General features: G+C 43.3%; 1 protein-coding gene across 5 annotated transcripts in view; it reads left to right on the forward strand.

Moving 5' to 3' along the window:
* The window catches only part of LOC142585655 (myotubularin-related protein 9), a 57,024-nt gene extending 45,575 nt beyond the window's left edge, over positions 1-11,449 (forward strand). For all 5 annotated transcript variants that reach the window (XM_075696578.1, XM_075696580.1, XM_075696582.1 and 2 more), the window contains 2 exons: positions 1,784-1,911; positions 4,129-11,449. In XM_075696578.1, the coding sequence (XP_075552693.1) occupies positions 1,784-1,911; positions 4,129-4,201 (201 nt within the window). In that variant the 3' untranslated portion in view covers positions 4,202-11,449. The remainder of the gene's footprint in view (positions 1-1,783; positions 1,912-4,128) is intronic.
* Positions 11,450-14,561: the final 3,112 nt, after the last annotated feature.

Consider the following 14,561-nt stretch of genomic DNA (forward strand, 5'->3'; position numbering starts at 1 on the left):
AAGTGTATGCTTGGGTGATATTTTTCTTTGGTGAATTGGGCTGGATCCTTGATAACAGTGTGATGGTGGCGCAAAATGACACAATTGTTAAAAAATTAAATCACTTGGGATGACGGCTGTCCTGTGTGATTCTGTTTTTTCTTCCATTTCTTCATTGGCACATCTCATTTTGCAATTCTGAGCGTACAGTACCAACCAGCTACTAGCCCAGCAGTTCACTCTTAAAAAAATATCCATACTTGCTCGATTCTGATGTGCACTATTATTTCTAGAGAAGGTCAAAAACAGGGTGTGTATTGTAATAGAGTACACAAAGCATGCAAAGCTTACGACAGCAATATCCTTAGTTTCATAAATAACAGGCAATACCACAAAACTAGAAAGATATCGCTGCTGGCATCCTCGAGCCAAAAGTAGCATGCCACACGTGAAGTAAAGATGTACTGTAAGCATGTGTCATGCGGTTCGATGTAGCGTTATGTCCTGTACTTTTGTGTCACCAAGTACGATGAAGCTACAGTGGAACCCCGTTCATACGTTTTTCACCGGACCGGGGAAAAAAAACGTAACAGCCGGGAAAACGCAACAGTGAGGAAAGCTCCGAAAATGAATGAAAAAAAGTGCAGCTTCAACTATAGACAATTTATTTCCTCAGAGTGCGCTTAGGACCTAAAAAAAAGTCCAGAATTGTGGCTTGCCGTTTCTTTCGCTCGCTAGAAATCACCACACGTTTCTCAATAGCCTGGAAGGCCGCATTGCTGTCAGCGTCGCTGTGAGGTGCGACGTACCTGCGGAGGAGGTCCAGAGCCGCAACGGCTTTTCGAAAGCTACGATTTGGCAACTCCCCGGCATCATGCGGCTCGTGCATCGCAGTCTGCGACTTCACTCGCGACCGAGATCCCAACGATCTCGGCGATGCTCTGACACTCTGACGTCCCGACAACAACATCCACGGCGACGTAGTCGTCGTATGTGACCGCCATTTTGGCTTTTGGCGAGTTTTGGCCGGGCTTGGCTATGGAGCTGGCTGCAAGAAGCCGCACGCCAATTCGATGGCGGCCTCTCGAACTGGCGTGCGGCTTCTTGCAGCCAGTTCCATAGCCAAGCCCGGCCAAAACTCGTCAAAAGCCAAAATGGCGGTTGGAGCGCGTTGCCTACTTTAGCCCAGGCGGGTTCGGGGAGCTAAGTTGCGACGTATCATGCGGGAACGTTTTCACAGCTACGACGTAACAGCGGGGTTCCTTATACATTGGATCCTATGGAAGCTATGCCGGGACCGGATGAAAACGACGTAGCAGCCGGGAAAACGCAGCAGTGAGGAACGTAACAGCGGGGTTCTACTGTATTTCCATGGAAGGCGTTGCAGATCCAAGCCTCTGAACGTAATGGAATATTTCCGCAATTAGTGGTCACAGATCGCACGGTAAAAACATGGTAATATGCATACTGGAAGCGCAAAAGTGCGTAAATAATGTGGGATTTGATGTAACCTTACATCAACAACTTGTAATTATATGAAGTACTATGTATCATTAACAGAAAGCCGCACAAATCAAAGACAACTTCACCTGAAACATGTGGAGTGAGACTCTTGTGACTACATTGCCTGCACAGCTTTTGCAGCATTGCCTGCAAAGTATGAAATGTAGCCTAGTGACACTTTCTCACTTCATATGTGTTGGATGCCTTTGGTGCTCTGGAGATTATGGTGTTTTGACTGATGTGCAGAACTGTGTACCTTTCATTTCAACTTCATGAAGAGGTCATGTTTTTCCCTTTCTAGGTTTTGTGGCCAGCCCTGTTCTTACGCTGGGTCTATGATCAGAAGCCTCAGAAGGAAGCGTGGGACATGGTATTGGAAATCAGAAACAGAGATAAGGAACTACGCTCTAAAGCACTTAGGCTACGCAGGTGAGAGGCCTTTTAGGATTTAGAACCTTCACTTGTGGACAAGGGAAGTGATAAAGGATTTCTGTGGAACTTGGTAGACAAAGATTACGTTGTATCAAACATAGCTACAGAGTCGCATGAAAAAACTTAGTGCCATGTGTGCTTTGTTTTGCATTTGTAAGCAGTCTGGCGTTCAACATGCCATCCGTGTTCAGCGTTATGCTTCCATTTTCGATGACCTTGCAGCCTTAGTTCTCTCACACATCACGATTCTTGTTCCTGTTACCATTCGTTTATGTAGCGTGTGCTATTGCATCTTATAGACATGATCCATATTCCATATTGCTTGATTGTGTTCACTATCACCTTTTACTGACCCACCATGGTGGCTCAGTAGCTATGTCGTTTCTCTGCTAAGCAGGAAGTTGCAGGATCGAAGCCCATGCATGGCAGCTGCATTTTCGTGGGGGCAAAATGCAAAAACACTCATGCACGTTCAAGAACCCCCAATGGTCAAAATTAGTCCAGAGTCCCCTACTATGGCATGCGTGCCTCATACTCGGATCGTGGTTTTGTCATGTAAAACCCAAGAATTTTTTTTTCGCCTTTTACTCGTATTACTACAATGTTCACAGTGCTATCCTACCTTGCAAAATGATATAATCATACTTAGAATGGAAGTACTGTAATCGTTATTCATTCAGTGAAGTGACAGATTTGATGCTAGGAAAACATAGGGAAGGTGGAAGATGGAAATTCAAGACGATGAGCAAAATGAGAACAAGGTAAAAGTGGGAGCCAACGTTCTGACAAGTGGACCTGTCTTTATCACTTGCCTTGAAAAAGGCAGGTCCACTTGTCGAAATGTTGGCTCCCGGTTTTACCTTGTTCTTGTTTTACTCATCAAATTTGATACTGGTAGCACATGCCACATGACCTCCTGTGCCCTTACCCGTCATAGTGGCACAGTGACTCCGGCATTGTGCGGCTAAGCCAGAGGTCACAGGATCGAATCCTGGCCGCGCGTCCACATTTCAATAGAGTTGAAAGGCAAAAACGCCTGTGTGTACCTTTGTTGGGTGCATGTTAGAGAACTCCTGGTAATCAGAATTAATCCAGTCCCCCCACTACGGCGCGCCTCATAATCATATCGTAGTTTTGGCACACAAGGGTCCAGAATTTAATTTTTCAGTTTTTTTTTTTTTACTGTGCCCTTGAGAAACATGGGGCTGTCACATAGCCTTGGACTTTGCATGTGTTGTCAGAAAAGAAAGAAACTCTATACAATGCTTTTATGTTTAGTCACTAAAGGTGGAAAGAAATTAGTCTTAATCCACTTTGCTCTTGCACATTGTCACACGCTGAGCTGCACATAGTCAAGCTTTCATCTGCTTACACTAGAGCTAGACTTGTATCAGATTTGTATATGTACTTACATAAGCAAAAAAATGAATTCCTGTGGTTTGTCATGATACTACACTTTAAAGAAAGAAAAAGTATGCTATTTGAATTGACAGTTGTCTTCATTATTAGACAACTCTGCTTGAAAATGGAAAATCGAGCATGTCAAACTCAGTCAAATGCAATCGCAGCTCCAGCTGCTGAGGCAAAGAAGTTTATCATGATGTCTTGCAGAAGAGAGTTCCTTCGCTTATTAAGTCATGCCAGCTGCAGAGAACACGTGCTCGCATAGCATTGATGTTGCCGGGAGGCACATCATTGTCTTTACAACTGGCATTATGTCTAGTAGAAGGTGCGGTACTGGGGGGTCACCATTGTAAAAGCTCCAAGTCATCTTCAGTTACTTCTGGCATTAAGCGATAAAACACCACCTCGTTTGGCGCTCTTTCCTCGCAGTTTTCTACTGAAAACGAGTACTTCCGTTTTTTCATCTGGATACATTGGATCAGTTTGACCGTATGATTTTGGCTAGTCTCGAAAGCCATACCCACATGTTCTACCAGCAGCCATGCGAGCATAACCAATTAATCTGATTAAAAAATTAGTCGTGAATAAAACTTCAATCGGCTAATCGAAAGGTTAATCGATCAACCATCCAGCCCTAGCTTACACCCTCAGTGTGCCACAAGACTCCTGTCTGAGAAGGACCAAAATATGTTTTTAAAATTTTTATCATTTGTAGTTGACGTGTTCTTTTCGTCTCTCTGCCTCATCCTTAACCACAAGTGAATTCTTATTCTTACCATCAATTTTCGGGTCTCCTTCTCTGTTGTGCAGGCAGCTACTAGAGCTGGAAGATGAGGCTGTCGTCCAGGGCGTCTTGCAAGACTCTCTTAGCCTGCTTGAATGACATCCGAGGAGGGGCTCAGTGCCCTCTTCACAGCGGGGAAGCACCAGCGCTGTGGAGGACATGGGGCCGAGCCACCAGCAGATAACTGCACTGGCTCAGGAAACCGCCAGCACCGGCAGCCGAGCTTCTTTCTCTCACATGTCATCCCTGGGTTCGCCCCAGTCGTCCCTGTCCTCGTCACCAGCTGCCACTTCCTCTGGTACTCCCTCGCACGTGCGCAGACTCCTCAGAAGCCTGCTGCATCTAAGCTTGGACAGCCATGCTGGAACTCGCCTGGCTCCGGACTTTGGAGCTGCGTCGTTTGATGAGCTGACTTTCAAACGGGGTGATGATGATTGACGTCCTTTTGTATGGCTTTAAAATTGCGGCGGTGTTGTTGGCCAGTGTTCTTGGCCGTCCTTCTTGTCTTTTGTCTGGAGATTGATGCCCATAACACTGGATTTTCTGCATTGAGCGCAGATTTCAATCTAGAGGTTTTCAGATTTTCATGTTGAGTAAGATTCAGCCGAGGTTTTTTAAGATTATATGGAGAATGCGACTGTAAAATGTGTCAGCCGAGGACATTTTGTAGTAGTTCTTGATTCACCAGTGATACAGTGCTTTTTGCAACTTTTGACCATTACCTTTGTGTTGGTTGTTGCTTGCTTCAGTACTTTTCAACATCAAAAGTAAAACTCCAACTTGCTGAATATTTTATGTATATTATTGCATTGTGATAAACATGGCTATGGGCATTTTTATAACTTGCGTCACTGCTTGTTGCTGCAGTATTCTGTTCTTTAATTCCAACAACTGCTACATGGCATAAGTCACAGTGCTGTGTATTCAAGGATCTCAGCTTGTACTGCACACCTTTTCTGTGGGAGTTCTTGTATACACGTACTTCTTGCAATGTTACACTAAGCCTTAGCTTATAGGGTTGTTCAAGGTTGACCAAGGCATCCATTTTCGACAGTAAACAGGAAATGTGCTACATTTATGAAACTAAGTCAACTTTTCACCTCCCCCCGTGCACATTTTGCTACTGTTGCCATTGTATTTGCTGTCTGATTCATTCACACAAAAGAAGCTGCATCGCAGTTTGAGCTAGCGCAGGGTCACATTTTGCAGCCAGGTGAACGTGGCCATAAGACTCATTGGTGTCTGCTTTCTGCTCTTCAACTACTGAGATCAAGCATATGTCGGTGTCGGTTACATTGTTTACAACGACGTACTTGCAGTTTTCAAAGAATTTTAGCTGAATTGACAATGTTGTCTTGCAAATTTGATTGCATGTAGGTGCTTCATAATCTTCATCTTCATTCTTCAGCTGTTTTACCTCCCATAAGTAAAAATCCATTCAGCCCTTAATCACTCTTGCAAGTGATGTTCTAAAAGTCAAACAAGTTAGCCCTTCTGTGCCCAAGTAACTTGTGCTGAATTGGTTACGCCCATCACATTTTCTGTATGCACTAGAGCAGTGCTTTTATAAATGTGGTTTACAGACTCCCAGAGGTCAATGGGGTCTATGAGCACTACTTCGCGACATAATGTCATCAGCACGCACTGTCTTCCAAAAATAACAGACAAGTGATCTGGCGAGGCACTTGCAAAATCTAGCCATACAAAGCCAGATTCCTCGCGATGATTTAGAGAACAGAGGCCATTACTTTTCTACTAGTATTTAAACTTCAACTATTTTTGTTTAACTTTGTTATCCTGACTCGTATTTTCTACATGCCACATCCACCGTTATCACCAATCCAGACTTCAAGGGACATATGGCGCACCTTAAAGCAATCAGGGTAGCTGCAAATACTGTCATTGTGGCCCTAAGTTGATTTCTGTTTTAAACCCGAGAATTAAAGATGTTACTGAAGCTGCTTCCTCACAGTAAACCAAGTCCGTGCTTTGGTCTGCAGACTAGGCATCATGTGACCATGCGTTTCTGGCTTCACGAGGGCAATGTCTGACTGTGGACTATGAGGATGGGAAATAGCATCTGGCTTTTTCGTTGCCTGGTGGGCCTGAACTGGGTTGCAGACCAAGTAGCTATGGAGCAAGCAGAGATACTTAGCCTGGAAACTGAGTATTCCTTCCTCTAGCTCCTTGCAATTTGGTATGTCGTCATCGTCAGGGTGGCTGTCGTTGTCATCAGCTGTCTCACCGAGTAGAGGTTGTTGTATTGCAAGGTTTATTGTATGCAATAGTGTATGCAAGGTTGTATTGCAAGCACATACAGCATTTCTGGCTTTGTGTCGAGCCGTTTTGTCTTGCCAGCTTATCAAAGCTTCGCCTACACTGATTCCCACAATGTCTGTGTGAGATCTGCATGATCCTTTTTTTGGTATCATCATGGCCAAAAGTGCTTGCAGTAAGTCACCATGGCTCATGTTTCTTGTGCACCTGTGTTTCAGACAATATGAATGAGGCATGTCTTTCTCTTATCTGTGCATGAACAAATTGCCGCATTAGTTTAGTGAACCGTCTATAAGACACTCTTTCTGGAGGAAGTGACATGGTACTACTTTGTGTTGAAGAGATACGGTGTGGGCCATCGCATTGCAAAGCTGTGGATGCTCACTGGTGTGCCTGCTTTGGCAACAGATCATAGCGTGGTACCCTGTTCAGCTGATCAGTGCAATCTTTTTACTTTGTAGGTGAGCACTAATTGCAGCTAGACCATCGTAGTCCTGCCATCAGGTAACCGATTGACCAGCAAACTGGTAACTCATGTGGATCAAGCTTAAAGGGCCCCTAAACCATTTTTAGCTCAAGAACTTGTTATATAGTGGCAACTGTGTACCAGCCTGCAATTAACGTACAGATATAGAATATTTTTTTTTTTAAAATGATGTCGACAACTGTGTGGTTGCTGCTGTTTCTCAATTGCCCTCTCTATTCTCCCCTTGGATGCTTCATCTTCATCCTTCATCTCACCAATTCAGTGCATGCAGCTATAGCAACAGGTTGCATTAGCTACCCAGAGTAAAGAACAAAAAGAATGGGTTCTTTCATAGTCCACTTCAGGGCTGCTATCTTGCACGCGTTCAAAAAGCCGACATTCAGTTTTTTAATGCATGCAAGATCGTGGCCCTGATCACACTTCTTGGAGTGTCAACTTGTTCGAAGCTCGACAGAAGGATCAGTGGGGTGAACCCCTCTCTCTCCTCAGAACACACAGGCAGCTTTTGTCACATTGGCAAATTGCCCCTCATATGCCAATTAATCGACAGCTTTCACCTAGGTAACATCAAGCATAGGACCCTGCTGGCAACACAATGTTTCAGTTTCAGTTTATTGTTCATTCAAGATACATGGTTGTTAGTAGTATACAGGCGAGGGTCCCAAAGTCGAACAACTGCAGTGGGACCCTCGGTTAACAAATAGATTGGTACAAAATGATTAATTAATATAGCAGTGTAAAATTGTGCAATCTATAAGTAAAAAGAAATAAACGAAGTAGTGTGAAGTAGTGTAATGTGTGAAGAAGGGACCAGAAAGAAAAATATAAGAGGTTTAGGAGCCTTTTTAAGTGGATTTGAGGGTTTGCAACTGCTAGTTAAGAACCCCTGCTTTAGAGGCTGCAGTGGCATGATCATTCCAAGTCACCATTGATGTTTTTTAATCCAAAATCTGCTTTTAATTTTGTCCTACTTTGTTCGGACTCAAGAAACTATGGTTCCTTCCTCAAGCTTGGCTGTTTCTATAGCTGAACACTTGATCTTCTTGTCTCTACAATAGTGAATGCGTAATTCTCGTACCAACAGGCCTACTGAGCATTGTATATATTGGCTCTTAGTTGCTGAGAAAGAAAAAAGGTCCCACAGGTTGCTTGCCATGTGTGCGAGAGTTACGGTAACGCATGCATGGCATACACTGTATATGTTGCATTGATGTGACGCCAATCTCACTTCCCTTACATAATTGGCATGTTTGCCATTTATATTAATTCTTGGTTGAAGAATATCCTTTCTTTTTCAGTTGGTTGATGTGTAAATTATAGCATGTGTATGCATCATGTACCATAAATCAAAGCTTTCCATGTTGAAAAAAATGTGTGCGGTGTGCAGTGTATCTCTCTCTCTCTCTCTCTCTGTGCATATCACACCAGTGTGTAAGAACACCACTGATCAGCCGTCATTGGTTGTTATGGTGGAAGGTGTAATCGGCGATGCTGTCATAGAGATTGTCCTTGACATGGTGCACATTCATGCCTGTGTTGATGACAGTTCTTCAGCAGCTTGTGATACTACCATTGTTGTCTATATAAGTTGTGGTAAGCTTTATTTTAATCCTTAAATTTATATACATTTCTAAAAAAAATAACTTGGCACTGTTTCTATGTGATGCTGTACTGAGGACACTTTCTCTTATAAGCTCAAGAGAAGTCACAGTGCCATTTATTATACTACTCTTTGAAGTCAACACGATAAAACTTGGTCATATGTACATTGCACTTTTGCATTACTTGTGTTAAATAGTATTTCACTGTTTGATTCAATGCTGTGTGCCCTCCGAACCCTGCACTTAATTTCATATTTACATTTTTCAGTTTGCAAGTAATGTGCGTTATGCAATATGTGCAGTTTGCACTCTGTCTGCTTTCTGTAGTTGTGTACTTAGAAGGCATTCATTGTTTTGTTTTTTTTCCCCATCCATATTTTTCACTGCTACTCTATTAATTTGTAACGAATACATTTGTATAACAAATATAGGATTTATAACGAAGGTATTTTCATGTCAAATGTGATTTCGTTGTGTAGAGGTTTGCCTGTAGTATGCTTGGTGTTTGCTGTTACATTGATTGAAATGCTTTCCCCCTTCATGCTTTCAACAGGTGTATTACTTGCGGTTGCTTGGTACCTAACTTATCAGTAACTGTTAACGTCCTGCAAGGAGCTAAAATGTTGCCAATCTAGGCCTTAATCAGAAAAACTGCTAAAATGGTAGGCACAGTACACCTAAATGATGACCCTCTTGTGAATATGAGAAATGCCTTTTATTGAATACTCTGGAAACAGTGTTAATACATATTAACCTAGTACCAGAAACAGAAATTTACAAGTGCAGCTGAGGCAATTTCTTGTGTTGTCATCCAAAATATCTGACCGACAATGCTTCCAGCAGTGTCCCAAGTAGCTAAAAGGCAGCGAGGTCAGAAGGGAGTCCAAGTTTTTGCAGCTTAGTGGCCACAGAAGTAGCTGTTTTGGTGCAAAGCTCAATTTTCAAGATCAGGGTTTTTTTTTATTTTATGTTCTATTGCGTGTAGTGTGTGAGCTGGTCCATTATGAAAGCAAACCCACAATCAGCGTTAAAAATTATTACGGCAGGTATGCGAGTTCAAACCTTAATCTTCGCCACCTGCTAAATACTCCCCGCAGGAAACAGTGTGCCTGGCGGTACTTTTCTGATTACAGCACAGAAGAAATGTAAATCGGGCCTTACCTTGCATCTGACCTGTACATTGCAACTTGAGCACCTAGTGAGATGGGCTGTGGCTCTGCAAGGAACATGCAGCCTTTGGGGTTTATCTTCTTTGGAGTTTATCTATCAATCGTGCATGAATTTCCTTTTTAACACTGGCCGCTGCTTTCCTGTCAAACAGCGTCACACTAATATGCACATCCGTTACCTGACCTTTCGTCACCTGAATGGGCTTGGACTGCACCATTAAAAAAGTGCACGCAGGATGAATGATGATTATTGTTGGGAGACAATATAAGCACTTAAAAGTGCAGATATTTCTTGGATTTCACACCTTAAAACATTGTACACTCTTTTGAGCTTATTTTGACCCCTCCCCTGATAATAATCATGAATCTTGCGCACACTTTGTTCAACACTCTGTTGTTCTGTACTTTCCTTTCTTGAATGCTATGTCATGCTGATACCTAAGTTCCAACTGTGACCTGAATGCACTGGGACTGCAGCATTAAACAAAGGAAATGCATGCATGATAGATGGCAACTATTGTTTGGGGGCAAGATGAGCCTCATAGGGTGGAAATATATTTTAGAGTACTTGTATATTTGACTACATATAAGTTTCTATGCTCCCCATTGGAGGAGTATGCTTGCCTTTCAATTGTGTAAATTCGTTCTGTCCGTGCATAAGCAGAGTGAGCATTACATTGGAGTTAGAGGGAGCTAAAATGTGAGGCATGCAGTTCCTGTTGCAAAAGGAGGCACCAACCCTTCTTTGTCCATAGGGGGCAGAAATACAGTGGCCAGTGTCACTATTATACTGTTATTACCAGCTTGTAAATTATACAGACATTGTGGCTGGTAGTATGCTGCCTTAATAATTTATTCCACTCTAAGAGCACTCAATTATAACACAAGAATGAAATCCGTGTGTTTTGATTTTTACCCCTTGGTGGCTTTTGTGCATGAAGTGTACTTTATGGCTACCGAAGGAAAATGCTTATTCGAACGTCTGAATCAATATAAAGGTCTTGTGCCTGGCATATTCAGTTGAAATAACTGTTCAATTGAACAGTTGAAATATTCATTACAGGGCTACACTCAACCAAGATGTTTAACTGTCAGCTTTCATAGCATATTTAAAAATGAGTGTGACATCTCAAAATCTTCCTGAAACAATGCCAAGGTGACTGTTTGATGTGACAAGACCTTATAAATAAGCCATGAACCACTTCTCAGTGTTGTTTTTGTTGTGCTGATGCTTTGTGTGTTTAGCCTTTTCAGGGATCCTGTAGTTTAAATATTGTGACTTGCGTAAAATACCCCTTGTACAGATGTTGAAAGCTGTTTGCATTGCACTTTTTATGTTTGTCCTGAGAACTTGCGGGCGTGTTCAGGGTGGTCTTGGTACTGAGGTCATAAGATGCTCATATCTACCTTTACCTTTAGACTCTTTGGGAAACCTTTACCTGAGGAACAGGCAAATGTTTATAGTGAAAATGGTTTGCCTGAATCGCTTGTGCCTGAGTGGCAATCATACACAGTGTAGGTTTGTATTCAGCTAATTTGGCACAAACATATGATTTCTCATGGCTTAAGGAAAGACCTAGTCACTGATAGGTACTTGTATTTGCTATGACATTTTTATTAATAGTTAAATTTATAAATGCACTTAATTTTTTTTTCTTATAATAGATATATACATGTTCACACAGACCAATGCACTCGTGTATTACTAACAATATGACACTAGAAATTTACTGTTAAAAAAGTTTGGCGTTACTCAATATTTGTTGCTCACAAATGTTGCTGTCACCATATTAAACTGCTTAATGAGCTTAGGTTTCTTGTTCTTGTGTGTTGCTTTACCAGGGTATCCTGCACATTACGTGCCTTTAAGACATAACACCATTTTTGAGGCACAGGCTTTCCAAGAGCAGGCCACATCAAGTAATTGGTCACAGGCGTGGTACTATTTAGCTTTCTGCACACAATGATGTGGTCTGTTCAAGTGAGTTCATGGAAATGGGAAATGCTTAAGTGGGAGGCTTTACTCGGGGCTTTTTAAGATGGTATAAATAACTTGTCAAATTTGGGGACGATACTCGTGCTCTGCGGTGGGAGGTGGCAGTGTGCAAAGCCGTATTCAAAACTAACCCGTATTCAGTCCTTTCTTGAGCCTGTGTGTCCCTAGTGCGAAATGAACGAACAATGTATAGAGTAGTTCCATACAGAATGAATTTTAATTAGTCGCTGACCATGGTGCCCAAATGGCGATGTTTCGAAGCCCATATATATATCGTCTGTTACTTGGCACTATGACCGACAACTTCTTGTGAACAATGAACACATTCAATCTTTCATTAATTGCTGTGAACTCTGGGCAGATGAGTTCAATTCAGCAAAGTATGACATTAGGCTAGTTGTTAACATAGCTGTAAATGTTTGTGGTGCAAAACGAAAGCTTAGAAGAAAGGGCAGAAATAAACAGAAAGAGGACTCGGTTAGCGTCCTTTTTTTTTCTACTAATGTTTTGTAGCACAAACCTTAACAGAATTCATTTCAGCCACCACAGTGGCTTGACGGCTACAGTACTCTGCTTCTGAGCTTGAGCTCATGGTGTTTGATTTTTACTGCAACAGCAACATTTTGTCATGGGCAGAATGCAAAAATTTCCGTGTGTCTTGCTTTGGGTGCACATTAAAAAATACCAGGTGGCCAAAAATTAATGTGGTGCCTGCCACTGCTCTATCCCTCATAGCCCATATGCTGCTTCTGGACATTAAACACTATGATTAATAGCAGTTTTAATTTTAAGCACATTTGTTTAGGGTTTGGTATTTTCTCCCTCGAAAGCCATAGGTACAATGACGTGTATGAACGGCGATAAATACGCGCTTTAATTGGTTTCCACATCGCTGCGATGCATGTCGTTTATGAGTGGAGGCCATGAGGAAACGCCTGCTAAGCTGGACCTTTTTTGGCCGTGGCCGCTCTCGCGACGTGGCCGCAATCACTCGCGATAGCACGCTCTTAAGTCTCCCTGGCTCTCCCTGGCTTACGCGCGTTGGCCTTGTCTCTGCTACAAACGGAAAGCCAGGTGGCGGTGCGGCTGTGGTTGTGAGAGAGGCGGAGTGCAGGAAGAAACAACTGTGCTTGTGCGTGCGCACGTTTTCCATGGGCAAGTGCAAGACGCGCAGTCTCCCGTGGGGGGGAGACGCCTTGTCGCAGCCGGCTGCCCGCACTCCCCACCTGCCGCGGAGAGGGTGCGTGCGCTCGCCGACGACCGAGGGGCTTGAAGGGCTCTGGGAGCGGCTGTACCCTCGTAGTGCGCAATGTGTACCCGCTCATTGGCGTATCGTTGGTTCAGTTCAGCGCGCGCCTGTCAGGGCCTCGACTTCGGCTAGGACTTGCCAGTCGTGTGTTGCGCGCGACCATGTACTTCGCTTCGCGATGGACGAAAGAAATTTTGAAGAACGGACAAGCCTTACGTTACTGCGTATTATATATATATTGATAACGCTAGTAGGAACCGAAGAAATTTTATTGGAGGCACTCGGGGGCTTTTAAGTTTGTTCTCTCTCTCTCTCTCTGTTTTTTTTTTTTTTCTGGTCGTAACTTGAGCATGCGCCGACGAAGCCGCAGTTACGCCGCTTAACATGCTGGGAGGCGCTTGTCACGAGTTTATGGAGTGTTAGCTGGAACAAAATGCATCTCATAGCACATTCTGAGTGCGTATTTCTGGAAGTAGGAATTACGTTTCTTGCAAATCGTTATGCTTTAAAGGGACACCAAAGAGAAAAATGATTTTACCCTGTATTAGTAAATTACTCTTATACAATACCAAAAACGCCACTCTTACTGCGCGAAGAGGCACTTAATTGGTAAGCAAGAAAAGGTGCAAGAAGGAAAGGCTGGTGGTGACGCCGCCTTGAAGTTTCTGCACCAGCGCGATGTGGCGTCATGGATTTTCACGGAGCCACTTAATTGTTTACCTGTGAAGAACTGCATTGTGTTCTAAAGGATCCAAGGATTGAACGTGGCAAATTTCGGGGACGTTTTACTCGGCAAACGCGGTCCGAATACGGAACAATAATTAATAATACGTGACGTCACACTCACGTATCGGCCCTGGCGTTGTGGCGCGAAATTCAAGAAGCAAATCTTTGACCATTTTCGCTTTATTTGCGAAATTACCGAAAATAGAGTTTCCAAAGAATGCGTTACCTGTCTAAACTCAGGTATTGTTTCTTGTTACTGTTCCTTTCAGTTGTGGGTGCGTTAAACAATTGAACTATGCAATTCAACATGCCCGCAAAGTCATTAATGAAGGCGAAATTTTATCATCATATTGACAATTATCGCGCAAGTTTATGCGTCCACCGCTACAGCTTGGTCGTCATAGATTTCGGTTTGTATATAGAAAGCTACGTTCTTTGACTACAACCGTATACCATGAGCGTGATTAGCATGTTGTGCCAGTGTACTTGAAGATGCAACAATTTATGTTGTTACGGTTGACATTTATCTATATTGTCTATTTCTGGTCGAGTTATTTATATAAATTGTCGTCGACGGCTAGTGAGAAGGCATAGGTGTTGTCAGCGGCCAGCCGCTCCATTTGTGCTCCTACCCCGTCAATGTCGCGTGACGCCCTCGCTACGTGGGGCTTTAGCTGTGTGCGCTCTCCTCCATGGAGCGTGGGGGGAGGGGGTGGAAGGCTGTCCACGGGACCTACCATCGCCGGTGAAAGGCGGTCCGGCCCCGACTAGGGGGGCATACGTCTATGCCCGCTAGCTGTGACCCCTCTAGCTGCTTTCCAGCTGGTGTGATTGCCTATGGGCCGTGCGTTCCTTATTTTTCTCTTCGTTTACTTTTTTTTTTTTTCAAACCTCACCGCTCCGGGTTTAAAAGTCCGGTTTAAAGGGAGCGCGACAGATGGGCACGCGTTTGGG

This window comes from Dermacentor variabilis, chromosome 6 (genome assembly GCF_050947875.1).
Source record: "Dermacentor variabilis isolate Ectoservices chromosome 6, ASM5094787v1, whole genome shotgun sequence".
In the NCBI taxonomy this organism is placed as follows: domain Eukaryota; kingdom Metazoa; phylum Arthropoda; class Arachnida; order Ixodida; family Ixodidae; genus Dermacentor; species Dermacentor variabilis.